Source organism: Buceros rhinoceros, unplaced genomic scaffold, assembly GCF_000710305.1.
Source record: "Buceros rhinoceros silvestris isolate BGI_N320 unplaced genomic scaffold, ASM71030v1 scaffold5248, whole genome shotgun sequence".
Classification (NCBI taxonomy): Eukaryota; Metazoa; Chordata; class Aves; order Bucerotiformes; family Bucerotidae; genus Buceros; species Buceros rhinoceros.
This window is the reverse complement of record NW_010427302.1, coordinates 1-23,384: the sequence shown is the minus strand read 5'-3', so window position 1 is coordinate 23,384 and position 23,384 is coordinate 1. Positions and strand designations below refer to the sequence as shown.

The following is a 23,384-nucleotide window of genomic DNA, read 5'->3' as shown; positions in this document are numbered from 1 at the left end:
GGAATGCACAAGCTTCTCAGAATGGCTGTAACCAAAGCTGGGAAAAGCAGAACTTCCTCTTTTAAGAAGAGAGACAGGCAGCTTTGGGCCTTTGTTAGGATCTTGTGGAGTCTAAAGTTTTTTTGACTATTCCTTCATTCTCTGCACCAAGTGGTAACTCTGAAGATTAATTAATGCCTGAAACCTTTTAAAACCAATACAGTAGTAGTAAAAATGTGTCTGGAATGTTACAAGCTGTTTCTCTGTTGGATGGAAACTTTATTTTTGTGAGTCAGAATTTTCATTTTAAAATCACTTTGAACATTTGGCTTATTTATTGCTTTCTTTATTTCCACATTAGCCACAATCCCCACCCCTAACCCCTACTAGTTTATACACATCCAGTACTCCTAATGGGTCCCAGTATCCCATATTCTCCATTGAACCAGTGCATTATTGCATGAGTGACATAAAAACAGGGAAGCCCAGAATTCCTTCTTTCAGAAGCCTCAAAAGAGGGGTAAGTTTGATAACAAGTTGAAATGCATGATGGGCTATGAACAGTGTGTTTGTGATGTGGCTTTTCTAATGCTCTTCACCCTCATTATAAGGCTTGCTTTGTTAAAAATTACACTGCAGCTATAAGGTCACTTTCAGAATACTTTGTTTCACGTTACGCAAGTTACCAACAGGTTAGAAATAAAATAGAAATACTCCTTATTGCATTTCAAATACTTGTGCCTAAAAGAAAGGTGTTATAAAGAGGGTGCTCAGCATGTGTTTGGTACCTTTCTTCGTTGTTGTTCACATTGACAAATGTTTTCCTACCATCATGTAACGTATTTTTGCAGTAATTTATCACTGGGTATGTGGTGACCACAAGAAGCATCTGACAGATCAGATGTCTTATTTGCTGACTTTGAATTGAAATAATAATAGCTGATTACGGCACAGAACTCAGAAGGGAGCAATTTCAGTTCTTTTGCACATCAAATGCTGTAGCCCGTGGCGCTTGCAGATTCCAAAATACTGATTTTTGAAACGTTGCCATTTTAATGCTTTTTTTCCGATTAATAAATTGTTCTTGTTTGCCCAAGGTTCTTTTGGGTAAAATTACTGAAAAATTACTATGAAATACCACTGCCTGAGATTTATCACTTCATTTACTAATTCAGAGTGGCATATTCTGCAAAACAGAATTTGTTTGGAAGACAACAAAAGGGAAAAAAGTAGTTTCCTAGCAACATTCATGATACTAGTGCTAAATGTATCGGCGCTTTCCTGCTAACGTTGGTGAAGCATAGGCTGCCCAGTTTATGTACGTTTTACAGTGTTTATTGATCCAGATAATGAGATAATCGATTCGATTTAATTATATGTAATTCCTTTGATTTTATGCAATTCATGATTTTTGCGATAGTTGGAAAGAACACTGACTTGCTGTCTTGTGCACCAAGAATAGTTGACTACTGTTGACGTAATCTGGAAATCAGAGTACGGCAGTGTGATAATGCAGTAAGTTATGATTTTGAGGCTTCCTTGCTGCCACTCTGAAATACAGTGAGTTCCACCTAAAACCTAACTTTCTTTAAGTCACGTTGTGGGATTTTATTTCAGGCCCACAGGTGTCTTGGAAATAGCCTTTCCACCACCACCAGTTTTTAGAAAATTCTTGAGGTTCTCCAGGTATTTATGGAGGACAGTTTCTCCTCTCCCCTTCTGAATCACTTATATCATACTTTGTTCTGGTCATGAGGATAACGTTCCTTCTTGAGTACTCGGTGAGGAACTAACTGGATCAGATGGTTATTGAAATGGCGCCGATCTTGTACTCCTCCTTTTTGTTGATCCCTAAATGTATTGACTCCTGGCTTACAAATCAGCAGCTTGTAATGTCAGTAACTCTAGAACCTCTTACTGAGGCAAAAGACAATCTTGTAACAACTACAGAATGCTAATGGAAAATGAACCCCCCCTTTTTTTTTATTCTTTAGAATTCATGGTTCATGTTGCAAAAGTGAATGAATTTAATACAGAATAGCGTACCATAAAACTAGCAAGGATTCATATCCTGCAAATCTGGATTTGCAGGATTTAACTCAAATATCTCACAACAGTTAATCTCTGTAGATCTTCATGACGAGCATTTTAAAAAATATTTTGAAGTTCCTTGCAAGCATTTTAACAGACATCACCTTATCACATACTGAGTGCCTTTTCAACGTAAATGTACACTGTTATTCTAACAGATCTTATTGATCAGTCTTTAATCTTTACAGTGTATCTTGATTCAGCGCTTAGTAGTTGCTAGTACGTGACGCTGTTTCCACCGATTTGTCCCTGGAAAATGATGACCCAGTGGTACTGGCATGCAGACCTACCAAATGGTATTTAATTCACCTCTGCTTCTACCAAGATCTATTCATGAGTTGGCACGTGTCAGCCAGTATCAATACTGGTTGTTTTGTTTAATGTGCCCTGTACCAGATTTCACTCACGGCACTGGAGATCACAAAACCAGACTGTCCTCGTTCTGTGCATCACGCATTAGATTTTTCTACCGTGATAAACAGCGAAAGCAGCAAACAGAACCTGCAGAATGGGTTATTGAAAAAAGTGTCCAAGCGTAAGGAAGGGTAATTTGCTTTATTAGTACTGCTATTACATGCCAGTTGTTCTACCTGGAAATCTTAGCATTTCCAGATAGCGTTAGTGCTTATGAGAGGTCTTTCCCCAGTGCCTCTGATACATGTTCCAGTATTTAAAGGGTGGCAACAAAGAAGGTGGAGACGCCATTTTTACAAGGGGTCACGTGGAAGAGACGTGGGGTAACAGGTACAGTTTACTCCTGGGGAGATTCCATTTGGACGCAAGAAGAAAATTCTAGCACTGTGAGTACAATCAGCCGTTGGCATGATGTCCCCAGGGAAATGGTGGATTCCCCCCCACTGGACACTTCCAAGTTTCAGCTGGACAGGGTGCTGCACCGCCTTGTCTAGACCATGCTTTTGCCAGGAAACGTTGGACCAGATGATCCTTGAGGTCCCTTCAAGCCTGGGATTCTATGGTAGATGCAGTGCCAACACTGATAGGTAAACATAAACATCACTTGTGTTTTCTTGGTAGACTCTTTCTAAAGGAAACAAGTTTATTCTGTAGCTTCTAGTAAAATACCATTTGTGAAGGTGCTTTAGTTTTCTCATTCCTAGAAATCGTAATTTTCTGTATGCGCCCCAATCAAGAGTCTTAACAATTGCTGAGGGTCATAGACAGTGTCAAGAAGTAACAAATCTTAAAAGTTGCTTGGCCCTTCTCTGGAAAGGGTTGTCCAAAGTGCTTGAAGGTGTGGTAGATCTTCACAATGCTCCGAATGAAGATACTACCCCCCGTGTGTGAGATTTCATTTTTTCCTCTAACGCTGAAAGTTTTTACCATATAAATGTCTCTGTTTTTATCTGGACTAAAATATTTCTAGGATAGTACCGATGACCCGAATGCTCTTTTCAGAAAGTAAAATTGGTAACTTCTAAACTTGAAAAAGATTTTTGGTTTTTTGGAGTTCTACTGTGAAAATAAAGTAAAAACATTTTGAAATTTACTTTAAAAAAAGTGATGTTAGTGGATTGTTAGCTATAATGACCAAATTATTTGCATCTGGCTGACCAATCCTCCTCCATCATCATCAAATTCTGCTATTTTGTGCAGTGCTGGCTGTGTGTTTGTTTCTTCTCCTACAATAGAAGTTCTTTAGCGTATTATTCAAAACAGTAAAATTCAAACGTAGTTTAATGAAGTTGTGTATTAGAATTACCTAAATTAAACTACCCATTATCACTTAGCAATGTTGTAATTCTTATAGCAGAAGTGCATTTCTGATTATTGTATTTCGCTTTTCTTGTACTGACAGTAAAGTGTATTTTTTTAATGAATGAAAACTATAATCCTTAAGTAGTATTTTAAGGATAGATTTTTAGGCATTAATCATTTTTGTAACTGGTCATTGCATGTGAATAATTTCCCGTTTCTTTCTGTTTTCAAATGAACTGTGCAGTGGTCGGTGAAGATGGTAAGCCTGTGTGCTGATCTGTCTGCTGTACTTCTGCTAAGATAGCATGAGAGTAACCTTTTGAAAGTGTTTCCATGTCATAACTGCTTCAAGTCAGGTGCTGAAATACGTCTTCAGATTTTCCACTCATATACACGGTCTTCCTAATCATCCATACTGAATGTAAGATGATCAGACGTGTGATCTGGCTGCAACTAAATCTGTCATTTTGGAATTTTAGGGTTGACCAGTATTCACGAGTTGGTAACGAGGGAAATACCTGGTGATTTCTCTTTGTCAGGAAAATTGTTAAAGCAGCATAAAATAGGTATATGAAAACGTGACAAAACTTGTAGAGGAGAAATACTTAATACTGTAAAATTCACTCCTTTGAATTTAACACAAAAATGGCAGGGGAGATGATCCTTTATACTTAGGAACATTAGGAAGCTGTTATATTAAATGAAAACCACACCTTAATCAACATGGTTGTTTTGCAGAGTACATCAGCAGCAGTTCACAAAAAGACCTCTGCCCTTCTGATCACTGCTGCAGGATCCTCTGGTTTTGCCTGACCTGTTAGGAAGGAAGACGCAGAGGATGCGATTGTCTTCTTGTTTCTTTGTAGTGTGTAAAAGGATTTAAATTCTTTTTATTTCCTCCAGAAAGAAACACTTCTGCTTCATTTTGGAAACATATCTTGACTTCCCTCCTTTTACGGTGTCTTGTATTCCCTTGTTGAAAAGCAGTGAGATGATGATTTTACAAGTGCAAAAGAAGCAAGAAGTTGAGAGGCAAGAAGCGGGGTATTAGAAATTTGGGCACCTGACCCTAAGGCTGCTTGTGTCAAAATCTCAGCAGTCAAGTTTCCTCTCAACAAAAGAAATGCTGTAAAAATGCAGTTTGGTTTGCCTCCGTGGAAGGTTCCTGTAATGGCAAGTGGGTTTCTTGGGCTAAAACCACCTTTCTTAGGTGACTAGGACACAAATAATGTAACGTGCCTTTCTGTTACTAAGACATGTACCATATTTCCTTCTTAACACTGTTGATGTCTCTCCTACTGAGGGGAAGAGTTTTCACAACAAACCCGCAAAATAGGTAAAAATCTCTTCCCGTGCTTTTCAAGCCCAAGTTCTTCCATCCTGTTTATAATCTTGATGCAAGCCGGCACTCAAACTTTCGTAGGTTTGGGCTCACAATAAGAGGTGGTCTTAAGTTGGAAAAAAGGAAGGAAGAAAAGGAGAGGGAGTCTTGGAATATTTGATCAAGTTTTGATTCAGATTAACAAATTTAAGTCAGAATTTTGACATTACAAAGGCCTTTTCTGTGCTCTGTGAACTAGTTTTACTCAAGGTAAAACGCATCAGAATTTTGTAAGTTTTAAGAACTCTTCTAGCAAGATTGCTGAATTTCCAAAAAAAAACCCCAAAACCCTACTATAACTGTACTTCGGAATGAAGATCCAAAATACAGTATTTTCCTTTTGATAGCACCCAAAACACCATAGAACACACGCACTTTCCAGAGAAAGAATCAATTATATACATTATTATTATTACTAGCACAATTTAGATTTTTTGTTCTGACTGAAATTACTCAATAGTAATTGATTCTGTCCTTTAAGTGCAGTGGATAGAATAGGAGGTACATGGCTCAGCTTTTCAGAAAAATAACGTCTGCAGACTTTGTGTGACATCTGTGAGCCAGCTGTTACAGCAGGCAGAAAGAACCTTGAATGACTGACTGCGATCTGGCAGCAAGAACGTGCATTTATTCTGTTGCGCCCTCCTAGAGGGCTGTGTGTCAGAGTTTTTAGGAAGGGCCATCCTGCTTCCAGCGAACACTGTCTGTGTGTGGGTATGTCAGTTCAGCTCTCCAGATATGTGCCCATTACTTGCTTAATAGTATTTTTCCTTGCAGGGCCCTGCACTGGAGGACTTCAGCCATCTCCCTCCAGAACAAAGACGCAAGAAACTGCAACAGAGAATTGATGAACTCAACAGAGAACTACAGAAGGAAACAGACCAAAAGTGAATGCATTTCTGAGTTTTATCATGGTTCTCTCTTATTTCTTTTGAAAACCTCCACCTAAGCCAACAGTGCTGAGAAGCTAGGAGAGAATTTACTAGTCCACGCTATTACCAAGCATTTTTGAGTTCACGAATTATTGTACGTCGGTTCTGTCAGCATTGCTTCCGTCTGCCTTCCTATAGTACACGTCTTGATCCTAACATTGCACGAAACATTGGATCCAAAAGCATGCGACCAAAAAACAATTAAATCGAGTCACAGGTCTGTTGAGGAAGAGAGCTGCAACTTAGTGCATTAAGAATGTTACCAATATTTAGGGAATTGTCAATAAGACACATTATGGGAAATAGTGTCAATACTGGGTGAAAAATCGACAGCTGGAGTCCTTGTGCACGACACAAGAAAGGAAGGCAGAGTGTTGAGATGAGCGAATGGGAAAAGGATTTAGGCGTGGTGCGGGGAGCAGCAGTTCATGCCTGTGCTTAGTATCTTACGTGGGTCAGGCTCTCGTACACACAGACATTATTTTAGCTTTAATGAGCCGGCAGTGATGTATGTCGTGTTTATAATTATTCTTGGGGTTTGTGTGTTTTTAGAGATGCCCTCATCAAGATGAAGGATGTTTATGAAAAAAATCCTCAGATGGGTGATCCAGGCAGTTTGCAACCAAAACTAACTGAGACTATGAGCAATATGGACCGTCTTCGGATGGAAATACACAAGAATGAGGTTGGACTCTTAAAACAGTATCTTGGAAAATGTAAATGAGTGGTAAAATTGTAGTTTGCCTTATGAATATAGGGTTATGAATATAGCACCCAGAAAAACTACTTGATTTAAGAAGGTGCCCCGATCCAATTGTTTTGTGGGTTACCATATTTTCAAGCACGTGCATCTAGCTACATTAAGATGTACATTATTAAAATGCAAACTGTTTAGAAGAATTTCTTATTAACCAATTGATCTTTAACCACATATGGATTTCAGAATAATTTTTTTCCTTAAGACTAGTATTGGGTTATAAGTAAGATATGGAGTATATACTCGATATGGAGTATAAGTCATGCTCAAGCATGAGGGATAGGTTCACGCTTCAAGTGAGTACTTACGAGACTTCACAGGTGACTGCAGTCCCTATGTGGCTGTGTGCTGACAAGTAAACTTAGCTGCTAAGTGCATTTCTTAAATGAAATTTGCTGGTTTAGAATGAAGTTTTCTTTGATGCCAGTATTTGTCTTTTTTTTCTTCTTCCCCCAAGGCCTGGCTCTCTGAAGTTGAAGGTAAAGTAGCAGCCAGAAGCGACAGGCGGCACAGCAGTGATATCAACCACCTTGTAACGCAGGGCAGAGAGAGGTCACTATTATTCTATCTTTATTGCTTTTGTATCTTACACTAGGATGAGTACGCCTCTTTGATAGTTAACACTAGGCGATGGCTGTTACTTATCTTCGGAAAGTGTATGCCCTTCCAAAGGAAAATCTCACTGGTTCTGAGTTCTAGAGGTCACTTCATGTCATTATGGTACTAAAAAAAAAATAGTCTAACTGAAACAGGTTCTCATTAAATAGCAGTGCTATCGTGTTCCATTGGACAAGGCTCACCAGGTTTCCATGTTCTGTAGAGACAGGTACATCAGGACAAATTTATGTTTGTTTTTTGTAGCAGAATTCAGTCCAGGCCTTTGTTAGATCAGTATCTTCAGAAAATCATCTCTAGCAGCAAATAGCAGAACTAATAGCCTTTCCTAGAGCAATACCCACAGTCTGCCCTTTCTGTGATGCGCGTGTTCTGAGTCTCAGAGCCAGGAACTCTTCGGAGGCCTTACGCTCCAATCACTGTGTTACAGCCCTGAAGGGAGTTACACAGATGACGCAAATCAGGAAGTTCGAGGCCCACCACAGCAACACGCACATCCCAATGAGTTTGACGACGAGTTTGAAGATGATGATCCGTTACCAGCTATAGGACATTGCAAGGCACTCTATCCGTTCGATGGTAAGGTTAACAACAGGCACCACGAATCTGTAACTGTAAGGTAGTATGGATTCTTTGTCACAGAGAAGACAGGTAAAATTATTAGAAGTAAATTAACCGAGTTGCTTATAAGAGCAGTGGAAGTTTTTTACAAATCACTTCAATTCGTGAGCGGTACACTTTTGTGCTGCTTTACAATAAATACTAGCACAGCTATTGGCAAATGTTCAGCTTTACAACTTGGACTAGGTTTTCGTCTGTAAGCCTGTTTGTTTGACCATATGGTCCCTTGCACAGATTTTTGGTTCTTCCTGTTTATATATAATCTGGAAACTCTGTCCTGGGAAAAAGATGACTTGAAATTCAGTCTGAACACTGAGATGTCTTTGTCTCTTGTTTTTCCCAGGTCATAATGAAGGCACTCTAGCAATGAAAGAAGGGGAAATTCTGTACATTATTGAGGAGGACAAAGGAGATGGGTGGACAAGAGCTCGAAGACATAACGGAGAGGAAGGCTACGTGCCAACATCATATATAGATGTAACGCTAGAGAAAAACAGCAAAGGTGCAGTAACCTATATCTAAGCAACAGTAAACTGGCAGCTTTCAGTTGTACATTCCCCAGGGAAGGTAGTGGAAAAATAGAAAGTTACACAGGTTCTTGGAAAGCATTAAAATACCGGACGTCAGCAATGGTCAGTTGTTCGCAATGTGAGTTTGCTGTAGTTTCGGGGTTTTTCAGAGATGACCACATTCAATTATGCATTTTACACTGGTCGGTAATTTTGACCAATGTCTTCTGCTTTGTTTAACTGATCTGGTGTTCCTGCTTTACAAAGCACTAAATGCAGTTCAGCCTGAGAAAGACCAAGATTCCCGCTTGTTCTGTAGAACACTTTTTTTTTTCCATAGAGAACTGAAAACTTACTTGGTTTGAAAGATCTCTAAGATTTACGGTTCCCACTTTTGTGACTTAGAGGGGTTTTTTCCTCTAATAACTAACTGAACTCAGTTACTGAAAATTATTAATTTCCTTCCTTAGCAAATACTTGGCAGCTTTCACTTCTTAAACAGGAAGATGTTTTCTGATTCTGAAAGCTAACCAAAAAACTCAGGAAAAAACATTATGATTAAGAAGGACAGAAAGTCCACTGACCTGCCTCTCTCCTTCCTTTTCAGTACTTGTAACGTAGAATGTTGCATATTGAACACAACTTCATTGTTGTAACTCGATACATTGAACAAACAAAAAAAGAGACCGCGTGTAATGCTTGATGTCTTACTGAAACCTCTCTGCTCCTGAAAAGGGACTGATTCTGTATTCTTAATTTGTGCCTGTAAGCCAAGTCTTTGAATCGCATCATGTGTAGTTTGAAATCAAGGTCTTAAATGTACAGTAGTTCCCCTCACTGTTAAATCACTGAGGAGAACTGGAAACGGCACTGCACTACTTGATTGCTAGGTGGGGAGAAAAAAGGTAACCAAAAGCTGTGGCTTGTATTTCTAATGCGAGTTTCTGGAATTAAGTACCAGGCTCGTGTATAGCCACTGAGAACGGCCTGTTAGAATTTGAGCACGCCTCCCTGTCTTCTGAAGGCCTTCAGTAACTTTGTTCTTTTCTTTTTCCTCTTGGACTGCAGGTTCCTGAAGCGGGTTTCTGAGAAAATGGGCGAGATCTTGAAGGAGGTTACATGCAGCTGCTGGGGGGGCGGGTGGGGGTGGGGTACTAGACTGGGAGGCCCCAGGGGAAAAGCTAGTTGCATGAATGCATGCAGACATACGTTTAGTCACTAACATCTTAGCATCTCCATTCCTAGGTAAATTCTTCAATTTGTGCAGGAAAATAGAGTTCCATTACCCAAGTAAAAAGGCTACTGCTCCTCAGATTGTTTTATTTTCATTGTCCCAGATGCACAACCTATATCTTAGCTTGTGCTACATTTCCGTTGTCTCAATTACGCTCTCTTCCAACTCATTGTACGTGGCAGTCATTTAGGTATGTCGGTTAGCAGTCTGCCTGTGCCACCTCCACGCTCGCTGTTAACCTCCTCCTGCATGCCTAGGGCCAGTCGGGCATGTCTGCATAACACTTTGCCATCGTTGCTTGTCTGATTTTGTAACAAATCATTTTCTTTAAGTATCTTCAGCACTAGAGTTTCATCCCAGTATCCATGTATGCTGCTATAACTATACCACTGCAACCATCATTACATTCCAGTTTTTGGCGTAACTGATAAGACACCTTAATGTATTTTTGTTGATTTGGGGAAACGATACATCTCAGCTCTAGTCTACAATGCAATCAAGAGAAACTCCTAGAACTGTGGTCCATCTTCAGCACTTCAGTAACCTGTTGTGAGCACTGAAAACCTGGAGCACCAGAGAGATTCACCGCTGCAAGCTAATGACTGTTCTCGGAAGTCCACCACTTGCCATTCAACTGCTGCCTTAAACTAGAGTGCCTAAATCTGTTGTTTGCCAACACTACCACTTAGAGTATCCCACAAAGGGCTTTGTGTCTCAGCTCTTCTTTTCACAGTGCTGCAGCTGCTGAGGTAGCCACGGTAGGTGTTTTCTAGAGCTCTACTTTACTGGATACATGGTGCATCATGAATTTTATACATTGAAACGTGTATCTGTTCATTTGACTTTTAATATTTTTTAAAAATATTTTTATGGAAACTGTCTTTTAGTTTTTCACTATGAAGTTCCAATTTTAATTACTGCAGTGCTAGTCCGTTTCCAGGTGATGCTTTGTTGTATGGACAAGTTGAAATTTGAGTGATACTTCGTAATGATCTATGTGCACTTTTACTTGTAAACAATTGAAATTTGGATATGTTTATACGTGTAAATAGAGTTGTCTGCAGTGCCCCTATTGCTTTGTTGTCTTGCCTCCCATTTGTGGTTCTATTACTAAATACGTCATATCTGATTTATTAGGGTGATAAGAATTAGACTAGGGCTGGTGGGGGAGGGATACTTGTGTCAAAGCGAGCTTGTCAACTCAGCCACCTGCTGTTTGGGGAAGTGAAATGATAATCAAGAGATCCTGGGCTTTGTGGGGTTTGAAGCAGTATCGGGGTGCAGCAGTGCTGGGTTCTTTTTCATTTCGGTGTTATTAGGAACTGTACTACCAGTAAAACTGAATTTGAGTGACTTGTGTAGAGGTTTGTTCCTTTTATTATGTATACCACTATTACACAGCTTGACCTAGTGTATTATGGGGGCTATTACACTCTAAAGTTTAGATTTTTGGAGCTTGTACACAGGGTTATTTATATAATAATGTGACATTACTCAATACTGACGAAACTACATAGGTAGTTTTTTGGGTTTGGGGTTGGTTTGTTTTGTTTTAAATCTAGTGCTTTTTTATTTCTGAGTTAGAGGCAAGGAGGAAATGTGATCTGTGTATTTTCTGCTGAAAGGTCTGTGGTTTGCCTGGGTGACAGCCTTGCAGGTCAGTAATAACACTTCCTTGTAAAGGACTAAACGTTCTTTTCATGCTACTGTTTGTTTTTCTAAAACCAAGATTTGCTTCCTTTGGAGGCAAGTTGCTTTCATGAGGGATAGTGCAACTTGTATGAGGGTTATTAAACATAGGAAAAAACCATTTGTACTTGCACAGGTAGTTCTAAATCACTTATTCGAAAATTCTGAACGTGAGTTGTCTTCAAGAATCTTGCATTTTCCAGTAATTTTTAATCCTTTTTTGTGCACATGTTGATTTCCTAAACGTTAAATGCTTTGTTTAAAAATAGTGTTCTCTGTTGAGAATATTTTCATGGAATAAAAAAAATCTTTTCATGTTCTACAGAATTAGCTTCCCCCTTTGTCTTCTGTTACGATTGATTGGGAGCCTTTCCGAATGAGGTCTGTAACCTGTTACGGTGGTAGAACCCCTGCTATGACTGTAGATGGGAGGAACAGATAATACCATTCTGGTGCTGGTTTTGTTGTTAGCCTACTCAGATACTTTCAGAGGCTGTAACATCTCACTCCAGAAACGTGTTTACTGACAATCAGCACGTACAGCTCTGATCCTAGTTCTTGCTCAAATATTTACACAGCTTCTGAGGATAAAGTTTATACACCAATTCTGTGTGTGACAAAGTGGAACGTGCTGCTGAAGCACTGTCTTTAAACACCATGCACACTGATTTCCTATAAAAAGTGCTACCAGCTTATGCTTTGCCTTACTCCAAGGAATAAAAACTAAAACACGCACTACTTACCAAAATGATTCAGCCTCAGTAAATGAAGGAAGTTTGATACAGATATACACCCACATGCACTCATACCTGAAGTCATTTATCTGGATTGTTTGTTCTTGCCCTTTCATCATTCATTCCTGCCAGCATAGCTGTTGTGCAGGCTCCAGCAAAAGCCAAAGTACAACAGCAGCTGTCTCAGAAAAAACAACAAACCCAACCACCTCTAAGTTGTCCCAACACAGACACAACTGATTTTCTGCTTTCATCGGTGCAGGGATACTTGAGCCTTCTGTTGTGCTCAGAGATAAAGGATCACTTCTGGAACCTGCAGTACTTCTGCGAGCTGAATTGAAGAAACACTTTAATTCACAGTTCTATATAGAGAGTTTTATATTCATTAAAAGAATATTACACAACACATTTTCTGCAATGTCACATACTTACTATATCATTTTATTTACATGATTTGTGTCATTTTAATATTAATATGCCAATGCCCTTACTCCTAGGCATTATCAAAACATTGCAACTCCGGCGAAATGCAAAAAAAAAGCTGTAAGACTATCTTACAGGGATAACCTAAGTGGTTAAAGGGCCTGGCAACACAGAAAATAAATAATTTGTTTAGAAATCAGTAGTTTTAAAACAAATGTGCATTGTGCAGTTAAAAGTTCTAAACATTTTGTGAAATGCAAGAGGTTTGTGCAGTATCAAATTGCCAAAAGAAAGCTAAGGTTATTTCAAGTATATAATTTAAAGAGTGTCGGCAAGTCTTATATACTTAATTGTTCCACCTGCTTCACGGGAGGAGGTTCCAGTTTTCGGGAAAGTGCAGTTAAAATCTGACTGAATTTCTCGTATCTTTCATTTTGATTAACTTGTGCTCCTTTGCTGCCCCAGAGCAATCTCATTTGAAATTCTGTCTTGAAGATTTCACTCATCTCTTCATCTGGCTGGAAACCTAGTAAGTAAGTAAAAAGAACCGCACAGTATCACCATCAGGCAAGTTTTTTATTCAGGAGAAATGGCCTTTGAACTGTGTTCCCTCTAAATAAGCTAGGCTGTGGTGTGCTAGTTCCTTCTGCACCGTGATTTTAACAAGCTAGCCAGAGAAACAGTGGAAATCTTTTCCATTTGTGACATTCTAGTAGCACACAAATGGCTCTAGGGGCACTGGGACGGGCTCTCCTTTGCTCAGTTCCGATGGTCTAGAATGTCAGTACAGCCTGACAAACGTAATTACTGATGTATACGTGCTGCCTGCAGAAATAGTTCCCTTCCCTCCCTTTTTCCCTGCAAGTTTAAAATACAAAGTCCTGTTATTAACGTGTTGCTGCTTTCTGGCTGCAAAAGGGTCAACATCTTGGTGTTGCATCTTGCACTGCTGTAGAGAATCTAGTTATGATGAGTGGTGTTCTACTTGCAATCAGTCAGAATTCTCAACCGTACAGGAAACAGGAAGTTGTCCTCGGTCCTTACTGTACTTCTGTCCAGTTGCTAGAAGGGTCAGCGTATTAAAGTCATGAGAATTTGAGTGTGTTTAGCAAAAAATGTGTGCTCTGTGGCTTACTGGAGAGCTGTAATGATGAATGATTTACTACCCGCTTACCAACAGTATCGATGTTGTCCTTGGGCTGAGTTTCCTGCAGGACATAGCTACAATCTAGCTCAGCCCCCACGGAAGGGCAATAATTTCTTGCACTAACTTTTAGTGGCGCTTAGGCAAAGACCTTATTCTTCAGATGTACCCCTCCCCCCCCTTCTGTTAATGTACTGCAGTTTCTCCTACGAGTGCTCCCTACCTTCCAGCATCCGTTCGGCAGTCAAGCGGTACATGTCTGCGTTCTGTGCTATCTGACGAGCTGCGGCCAAGTGCTTGAGCATTATTTCACAGCTTTGGTCACTGCTTTCCCACAGGTCCGTGCCTTCAAAAACAACAGCTTGTCGCTCCATCAAGGTAATGAGAGGCATCAGCAGTGGCACTGTCACGTTGCTGTGAGGAGCACCGATGGTCTCTGGTGTAGAGAGTAACAAATGAATCGTATCAGACATTATAAAACCTAACTGAAGCAGGTATTATAACTGCACTATTCGAAGTTGGAAACTACTGTTTGTCTGTCTTCCCGCTTCAGATAGATAGAGCTGTCCCACCAGGTTCCAGTGGACTGGGTGGGAGAGACAGCCAAGACAAATTAGTGTTGGAAAACTGTACTGGCTATGGGAGAAGGCTCTGTTGAATTAATTTTAAGACAGTGGCAGAGGGATTTTAAACATGTAAAAGCTGGGTCATTCCAACAGATAAATGTGAGGCTAAAAGTTTTCCTTCTCTACCCATTCTCTTAAAGAAACGTTATCTCCATCTTGCAGCCCTTTGGAGACTAGAGCTGCAAAGAATCTGGTGCTGGAGCACCTGCCGTGATCAGAGGAATTACTTGATTAACCCATTCTTTGTATATGAGGATTCATCCTCTGATCCAGTAGGCAAAACAAAACCTCCAGAAGCAACGCTCCCCTGGAGATTTTTTTTTTCCCTGTCTTCGAGGCAAGATGATGCAGAGTTCCACTGTGGGAGGGAGTGTGTGTTTGGGTGGAGTGTTATATTCTGCGTGGGTACGTGCACACAAGCACAGACTGATGTTTGGCTGGCAGACTGTTGCCTTCTGTTGCATTGTCTTATCCTCCATTATATAAATTCACGTACTCATTTTAACATGGGAACACACACAGCTATTGACAGAGCAGCTGCCTCATCTCCCTACACAGGGGATCCGCAGTGGGAAAGCTGAAAGGCTAAATAGAAACCACTGTCACCAGTACTCACTAGTCCACTCATCTTGTCCTTCGTGCAAAGCTTTGCTAAAGGGCTTCAGCTGTTTTTCATACAGAATAGCAGTCTGGGTATAACGATGCCTCAGAGAGGTCCAAGTCTGCTCTAACCTCGTGACCTGTTGATACAGAATAGGTGTTACCCATTACTGACTCCATAGCAATGCACGGAAAAAGTACACTGCCAGTGCCAAAGTTTCTGGTCTAGTCTTGAAGAAATTGCATAAATTAAATCAAATAAACCATCAAACAACTCCATCTTTTATAACACAAAGAGAAACAGAATTTCACCTGTGGCATTTCCAGCGCTTTCATAAAAGCTGAAAACGCATACAAATCCCCCAGTGCGTCCTTCAGCTCCACGGCGACTTGGATGATCCTGTTTAATGTTGCTGCTCTGTCCTCTAGATTTCCCGTGCAACCCAAGATATCCACAGCTATGCCTATTGCCATGGTATTGTGCCTGTAATAATAGAAACAATTTATGGTTACAAACAATTAATGATCTCTTATGCTGTACCTGTGTTCAGAGAAGATCAGTTCGAAGGTACCTTTCAGTGTTTTGGTGTGCCCACCAAACTTAGTCTTCTCACTTTGTATCAAAAGCAGTAATGCCATTATATGGAATATATATATATATATAGGCATTGGCCTTGAATTTGTGTTTTTAATTTTTTTTAAGATACTACTACTATACAAAATTCTGCTCAAGCAGTGAATGAATCAACAAACGCTTTTGGGAAAATTGCCCCAGAATTGCTCCACACTCAAATCCTGGGACCTTTCCCCTAAATTTCAGCAACCAAACTACTCAAGTAGAGAAGCAGAAAAGCTACCATCAGGGAGAGGAGACCCTAACTGTTGCCTTTAACTTTTGCAGAGGTTTTACAGAAAGCTCTGCTGATCATTTCTTACTTCAGTAGCTCCTCTAGCCTATTCCCCATCACAGAAGGCTACTACCTTCAATCTCTTCCACAAACACACACACACACGCTCAGCTAGATTTTGGGATTTTTGGGTCCCCCAGAACTTTAGTTTGCCTGAGTTCTTAAAGGAGAGCGGAGGGTGTTGGCCAGCTCTATGGCCCTGGCTACAATTCCCACTCTCCTGTATTGCACGTCGAGTTTCCTCATGACCTTAAGGAATTTTCCTATGCAAAAATGTTCTATGCCATCTTACTAAATTATCTTATCTGTACACATGAATTCTGAAAACATGCAGGAGAGCATTCTTTGCGGAAGTGTTGAGTACACTGTAGCAATGCTCTGTTCTTCTGCCCTGGAAATGAGTAACGGGACCAGTTACCTTTCAATTAGGTCAAGGCGCAGCTGATGTCCATAAGGCAAGGTAATCAGTTCAAGACCAGAGTTCACTCCCATAAGCCTCCTCATCTCTTCAGAAACTTCAAGAATCCTCGCCACCTGTCAAGTGCAAAAATTAGTGCATGAGTTTTGAAATTAAATTAACTTATATCAAAAAAACCACCTAGCCACACAGAAGTCCTCCAGGTTAGTACAGGGCACGTCGAGCTAAAAGTGCATGGTGTGCAACATTAGTACAGTCATCTAAGAAAAATTTCATTAACTTAATGCACATTCAATGCCTTGCACAAAAAAAACCCCAAAACCCACCAAAAAAAAAGAACAAAAAAAAAAACCCCAATTTTTTTTCCATGATTCAGCCATCAGAAAACATACAGAAGGTGTGACCAAAGTGTTTCTCAAACACCCAACCTCCACTTCCTGCAGAAGAGTCAGATGCAAGCCTCAGGAAACACGTTCTCTTGGCCTGATCCTTGTCAGGGTGGCACTGCTCTTTGGCCTAAAGATTCTGCCTCACCACCTTCATTTCTGAAAAAACTGCTCAGAATGTTTTGGGAGCATGCCACAGGGTCCTCATAAGGATTAATTAATTAGTAAAAGGACTTCAAGGAGGACACTGAATGCAGAATGCCTGATGGAAGTCAGTATGTGAAAGCTGATGCCCTCATCAATTTGTCTTTGCTTTTTAAACATACTGTGTTAGCTACTGGGTGTATCACTAACAATTATATATGGCAATTATAAGCAAAACCACATTAGTATGATAATGATGTCATAGTATCACAGTTTTAGACCTGTCTGTTGACACACTTACAAACCAATCTATCTGCCTGCTCTTTTCTGATGCAGCCGTCAGCAGGCTTTCCTCTAAGGAAAAGATGACATCAATCTGGGCCACACAACAAGACTCACTGGTACAAACTGTAGCACCATAGAGACCCTTTTTTCGCTTCTAGAGAGGCAGGAGTGACGTAAAGCCCCTGCAGACGATCTACCTGACTGATTGCTGCTCTGGCACAAAAAGACCTCTAGGGCACGCCAGTGGCAGATGCGCCATCACTTCACATACGGATGCTTCTTTCATTACGAGAAATGTAATTATTTAAAAGGCAAACTGAGCTACTGATGCAACATGAGAAGATCTGTGAACTTCAGCCTTATCCCAGATCTCAGTACAAAGCATTTATTCTGGCACAGTTGACATGCCAAGCTCATTATATCATGCCGTTCTTAGGAGCACAGTAGTATGCAACACGTTACCAGTGAATGACCCTTCACTGGCTGGCTGCGCTGTGAGATGAAGATGGACTTCACTAAGTGCCCAGCTAGTTACTGTTCCTGCTCCAAAATCTCCATTTCTGCTTCTGTAAAACACTCCAATGACTCTTAATTAATTGTACAGGCTCCCACACTTCCACCAGGCCAGCTTCCTTGACCCCATTTCAAAGTTCATAGAATTTATCATAAGGAGACTAATAATGAGCTAATTGAATATAAAACCTCTCACTACTTATCTAGGGCATACAAACCTTATGCCTTCAAGCCACATTAACAATATATGAAAAAACATCCTGGTTGTTGTTACTAGGTTAGAGGAGAATGGTGAATTTCTGAACTAAAATGATAGATAATGCTGTTACTACTCTTGGATCTACAGTAAAAAAAGCCACAATCTATCAATTCTGAAAATACCAGTTGTGGAGCTGAGTTTTTTTGAGTCACTCTGTCTGTATCAAGTCTCACGTCACAGCAGCCAACGCCACTACTGCGGAGAGAAGCTGTGTTTGCTGTTGGCAGGAAGCCAGCAGCTGGCAGGCACTCACACACACGCATCCCACTGCTACTCCACGGAACCGCCCCCTTCCCAGAGCTAGGGTGTGAATCAGTGCAGCAGCACTAGCCAAGTGCTGCAGACGTGCTCCTTCTGGAGCACCACCATTCCCACTTCCTTTCTTGTCTGCAGTAGAGTTGCCCAGAACGGAGCCACATGTGTTGCTTCTCAAGTTGCTTTTAAAAAAAAACGACCAAAACTCAAAGCCTGTGACACCTTGGTTCCCATTAGCTCCTCTGTGACAGGTAGAGCACTGTCATCCCAGCGAGTGGTGCAGATTCACCTGCACTTGCACTTCTTTTATTAGGCAAAGTCATCATCTCATACGGAGATGATGTCTGTCTTCACGTACTTCTGATCCAACAGCTGATCTCCAAGCCCTGTCGGCTGAACAAAGTCTACACTGTGAAAAATTGTTCTTTGTGTTTTCATGTCTTCCTAAACAATTTCTAGCAGCACAGTTCTCACAGGACAGAAATGCAGAAGTCCTCCTAGCTATTGCCCCACACCACCTCTCTGGCTGTGAGACAGAGACTCAGACAAAGATTGGAAGAGCAGCTCATTTCAGAAGGTTAAATATATTTAGTTCCACTGAATGCCTTATATGATGGTCAGCAGTATGGCAACCAGGTAACGTCTGCCTGCTGTTTGCCCTGGCTATTTCCTGTCACGAGTAGTTCTTTCCAGAGCATAGGTAGCTCTTCCTCCAGTATAGAAGAAAGGCTGAATCACAGATATACAGCAACTGACAGGAGATTAAAAAGATGTATGGAACACGGGCAATCTGAGTCAAGGATGGTGGGGAGATTCTTAGTCCAAAGGGTTTGTTAACATTCTTGTTCTTCAAATGGAAAAAAACCAAAACAAACTGCCCTAAAAATTCCCGCAAGCAAGTCAATACATTTATTACAGCAGCTGCAAATCTACCCATTAATCTTTTCAAATCAGTTCTTTCAGTAGTCTAAATTAGCACAATATAAACTACAAAGGATTTTTTAATTATTATTACCTTGCAGTCCATCCTAAGAATATGCTGTGCAATAATCTTCGGATTGTTGTTGGTGAAAAGCTCCTTAACTCTTCTTAACATTGATGTCTCCAATGGCTTGTTTTCAGGAGGAAGCAGTCTGGATTCAAAATCATTTGGTTTAAAACTAGACTCTGTCTCAAAAACGGGTGCAGAAAAGATGGTGTCTTCTTTAGCCGTCTCAGCAGAAGCTTCTAAAGGATGTGCAAAGTCATCTTCCAGGATCAGATAGTTTGTTTCAGAGTTCCTGAATGAGTGTGTTCCCCTTTCCTTTCGTGTCAGGTGTTCCACATAGCTGTTTTTCTGACATAAATATTGTTTGGTTGCTGCAGGATCTCTGGCAGGGCTTAGTTCGCAGTAGTGTCCTTCTGAACCGTGGGAAGCCAAGGGAGAATCTGGGGGCTTCATCAGGGGAGCTTTGCTGGGTTTAGGTGGAGGCTTTGGGCAGAGCTGACTGTCTGATCCTCTAAGAGCTTCCCCTACTTGTGACTCAGAGGTGACTTTCTGAACAGCTGTGGGGCTTAGAGAAGGTTCACTGCCTGTTCTAAACGCAGGAGAGCTCGGACAGGAATCTGCATCTGCTTCAGGTAATCGAGATGGATGTCTTGAACCTGCAGGGAAAACCAGTGTTTTAGAAGGCAAAACCAGATACAGTCCCCAATGCCTGTCCCAGGGTTCATCTCTTAATGCTATTTCCTGAGGAAAATATTGTCAGATCATGTCAATTATTTGCTGACAAAAACATACATGAAATTACGTTTTGAGGAATGAGGTACCCAGGAAATTCCATTCACTTGCTGATCCCTCCAAAATCTCACATACAAAGAATAGCTGCACCGTAATATTATTCTGTGGTAGTGCTGGAAGTAATTCCAGTCCCTGCTGCATGCATAGGTTATACTGTCAGAGCTGAACAGTCTCCGTGGCTTGGAACAGGAGGTTGCTTTGTAACCTGATCTAGGCTGTAAAAACAGAAACTTCCAGCCACACCACATAAAAGATGAGTCATTTCTGTGAATGACAAGTTTGAGATGAAAGAAGAGCTTCCCAAAGTCAAGCCTGAACCTGCAATAAGGCATGGAAGGAATGAATTTCAGGGATGCTAATCTTTTTGCTCAACAGTAGTTGATTTGAATAGCTGGTGAAACACAAGCATGTACTTCTGTGTATTTGTGCCTCACCCTGTACTCACTGCATACGTAAACCTCGGCATCCAGTATGGGACCGAACCCTCTATCAGCCACTGCCAGTCTGCAGTTCTCAGTGCATCTGCTGCCACCTTACAGCCAAGTGGCCAGTTGCATCTTGTGGGCTTTACTGCTTGTCCAGCTGGCTCTCAACTAATGCAGAGAACAAAACCTGCAAATCACAGTCTGCCACCACTCATAAGCAGCGTGATACCAGAACCTGCTCGAAGGACCTCGTGACAATGTGCACAGCAGTAGTCTTCAGGTTAACTGAAGCCACAGATTTGTATCTGTGGATTGGAATAAGATAATCAATTCAACTGGAGATGGACAGGAGCTTGTTTTATGAATGCCTGTCCATCCCACTGTTGAACACAGGAGCACACTCCTACCAAAATAGTCTCACTAGACAAATACTTAATTTTATTTGTCTCAAGAAGTCTTTCCACAACAGGCACTATACATTTTAACAGCTACTGCATTCAAAAGGACTAGCAGCCTTGGAAGTCAAACACTAGAATTTGTCGATGAAGGAACAGATGCATCATTGCAACCTGCCTTACATGGTATGTTAGTATGGAGACAATTGCATAAACCTCTGAAGAATGTGAGAAAAAAGCCACGATCAACAACTGATCAAGCATTGGTACACCCTGTATCACTGGAGGAAGACGCTGACAGTGGCCACAGAACAAGACAGCAGCAAAAGGGATGGGATGGAGGCAGGAGATCAAGAGAGACAGAAGGACAAAACTGAGTACCAAAGCCATGGTGGTGCATTTCTCCTAGTGAGGAACACTACCACATCTCCACACTGTTTGCCCTGAGAAAAAGCAGTTACCAGGATTTCCATGAAATACTGCTTCTACTCACTGTCAGAATGACATAAGTGAAACAAGTCAGTTCTTGTAAAGCACAGGTGAGGAAAGGTAATTCTGCCAATAGGATATTAATGCCAACTGTAGCTGTCATTTGTTTGGTGTGGAAGCCTGCGCGCTAAGGTACTCAACTAGCTGCTGCATTGTAAATAGCAAAGCCTGTTCCAATGACTTAAAGAGCAAGCAGTAATCTAGTGGCCAGTGTAAGGTGTATTAAATATAACCGTATATACAGTACTCGGAACACTCAAGAGTCTCACTTTGGTCCGAAGTGTAACAGACCATACACAGATTCTACGTGTGAAACATTTAATTACAAAACATACCTAGTAGCAGATAGCTCTCTGACTGGTGAGCCTTTAAAGGGAATCTTTTCTCCAGAACATGATCCAGACTAGCTGGCTGGCTACCACTTTTTTCTTTGTTTCTAGGGTAAACAAAAATGCAAACAAAAACATCAATAAATGCAAAACTCTTAACGTCCATACTTAATTGCTAGAATCCAAACCAGTGAAAGGATCATTCGCTTTCCTCCTGGGCAGCTTAGAAGAATAAAAGGAACTTCATGCTGTTGTTGTAGCAATGAAATGGGCTGTATGTGTGACCCTACAGCATTCGTGAGGATGTGTCTTTGAATGCTGAGACTTTTTAATGGAACATTTGATTTGGACACTGAAATTAGGATCCACTATCCCACAGATCAAATATCAGTATAAAATATGGAAAGAAAGATTTCTCTGGAGAGCAGCTACAACATTTTATTTTAATTTACTGTCTTACACTAGTTCAGATTTGCCAAGGCACTGAAGAACAAGTTGCACCACTTGTGCTTCCAGAGTCTACGCTTGCTCTCGCTCTGTGGGAATCGTTTGCTAAAAATCAGCAAACCTTCATGCCTCACCTTCCATCTAAAATCACAGTGAAAACTCACATCACCTACAGCAGGAGCTGATGGAGTTACCTCATTTCCCTCCGTAAGGACAGCAAAATTCAAGTACCTTAATAGATTTCCTCTGGGTATGCTCTGCTCCGGGGACTGCATGCTGGATATACCAAGACTCAGCCTCTTTGCAGTTTCTGTATTTCCTTCAGGGATACTTGGCTCTTTTTGTTGCACTGGAGTTACACCATACTTTTCTTCTAGATACCTGAGAGGCACAGTCCTGTTGATAGGCTGAAAAATAATTGCTCCGCTCTGCTTTGATATTGGTGTGCGATTCCCAACATAGTATCTAACTAAGCCAGGGATACTGGTGAAACTTTCAAGTTCAAACTGATACTGAACACGGCAGTAGGCTTCATTGAGTCTTAGAACTGTTCGGTTGATTTTAAAATGCTGAGAGGTGTTTTTCCACTGACAGGTAAGAACAAAGTTCCCAGGACTGGAGAGAGAATCCCTGATCAGAAAATCTCCATCTCTCTGAACTAGGCCTTCTGCCACCTTTGAGGAAAAAGAATTATACAAAAAAATACTTTCAGAATCTGAAAACAAGTAATCAAACAACGCATTGCAACAAAATATTCTTAAACGTATGACTTAGTTTGTCTGCTCTGGAAGGACAGTCAAAGCCAGGAATACAAAGCAAAATGTGAAACGTGGTAGGAGAAAGATGCCTCCAAGTCTAAAATTAAGAGCTCATCCCACAGCAGAGATATGGAGGGGCTTCTTGGAAAAAGCCCAGCAGCCAGAAGCATGACCTGCTTCGGTATGAAGGGAAAGCAGTGACTCAGGATTTGAGAGTTTAAATCATTTGAACAGGCAGTCACATTCAAGTTTAGAAGCCATTACTACAGGATGGCAGAAATTGTCCTTCCATTATTACCGTGACAGAAGCTTTCCTTTTCTGTTCTTCGTGAGTACTGCACAGTACGAGGAAGAACCAGAGCAATCCTGGTTTTCTGTTTTGAATTAGTCCTTTCATGTCATAAACTACGCGCATCTAACAGTGGAGTGCCGCGTACGCGGCTGCGGGGGCTGCTCGCGCTGCGGTGGAGCACGGCGGGCAGCTCGCAGCTGTGCGAGAGCCGGGTCCGGGCGGGAAGGAGACCCGCAGGGGGAGCTCCGGG

At 41.1% G+C, this 23,384-nt stretch overlaps 2 protein-coding genes across 2 annotated transcripts in view; one reads left to right on the top strand and one right to left on the bottom strand.

Moving 5' to 3' along the window:
• The window catches only part of FNBP1L (formin binding protein 1-like), a 28,807-nt gene extending 20,018 nt beyond the window's left edge, over positions 1-8,789 (top strand). The window contains 7 exon segments of the mRNA XM_010141826.1: positions 341-499; positions 4,031-4,045; positions 5,945-6,054; positions 6,652-6,784; positions 7,314-7,408; positions 7,902-8,050; positions 8,436-8,789. Of these exon segments, the coding sequence (XP_010140128.1) occupies positions 341-499; positions 4,031-4,045; positions 5,945-6,054; positions 6,652-6,784; positions 7,314-7,408; positions 7,902-8,050; positions 8,436-8,614 (840 nt within the window). The 3' untranslated portion in view covers positions 8,615-8,789.
• Positions 8,790-12,857: 4,068 nt separating this feature from the next.
• Positions 12,858-22,799, bottom strand: BCAR3 (breast cancer anti-estrogen resistance 3; the record flags this gene model as incomplete). Its single annotated transcript, XM_010141827.1, has 8 exons — positions 12,858-13,207; positions 14,049-14,261; positions 15,068-15,191; positions 15,364-15,535; positions 16,378-16,493; positions 19,235-19,863; positions 21,644-21,744; positions 22,316-22,799. Coding segments are annotated over 8 exons (2,027 nt in total), but the record flags the coding sequence as incomplete, so codon positions are not given.
• Between the last annotated feature and the right edge of the window lie 585 nt (positions 22,800-23,384).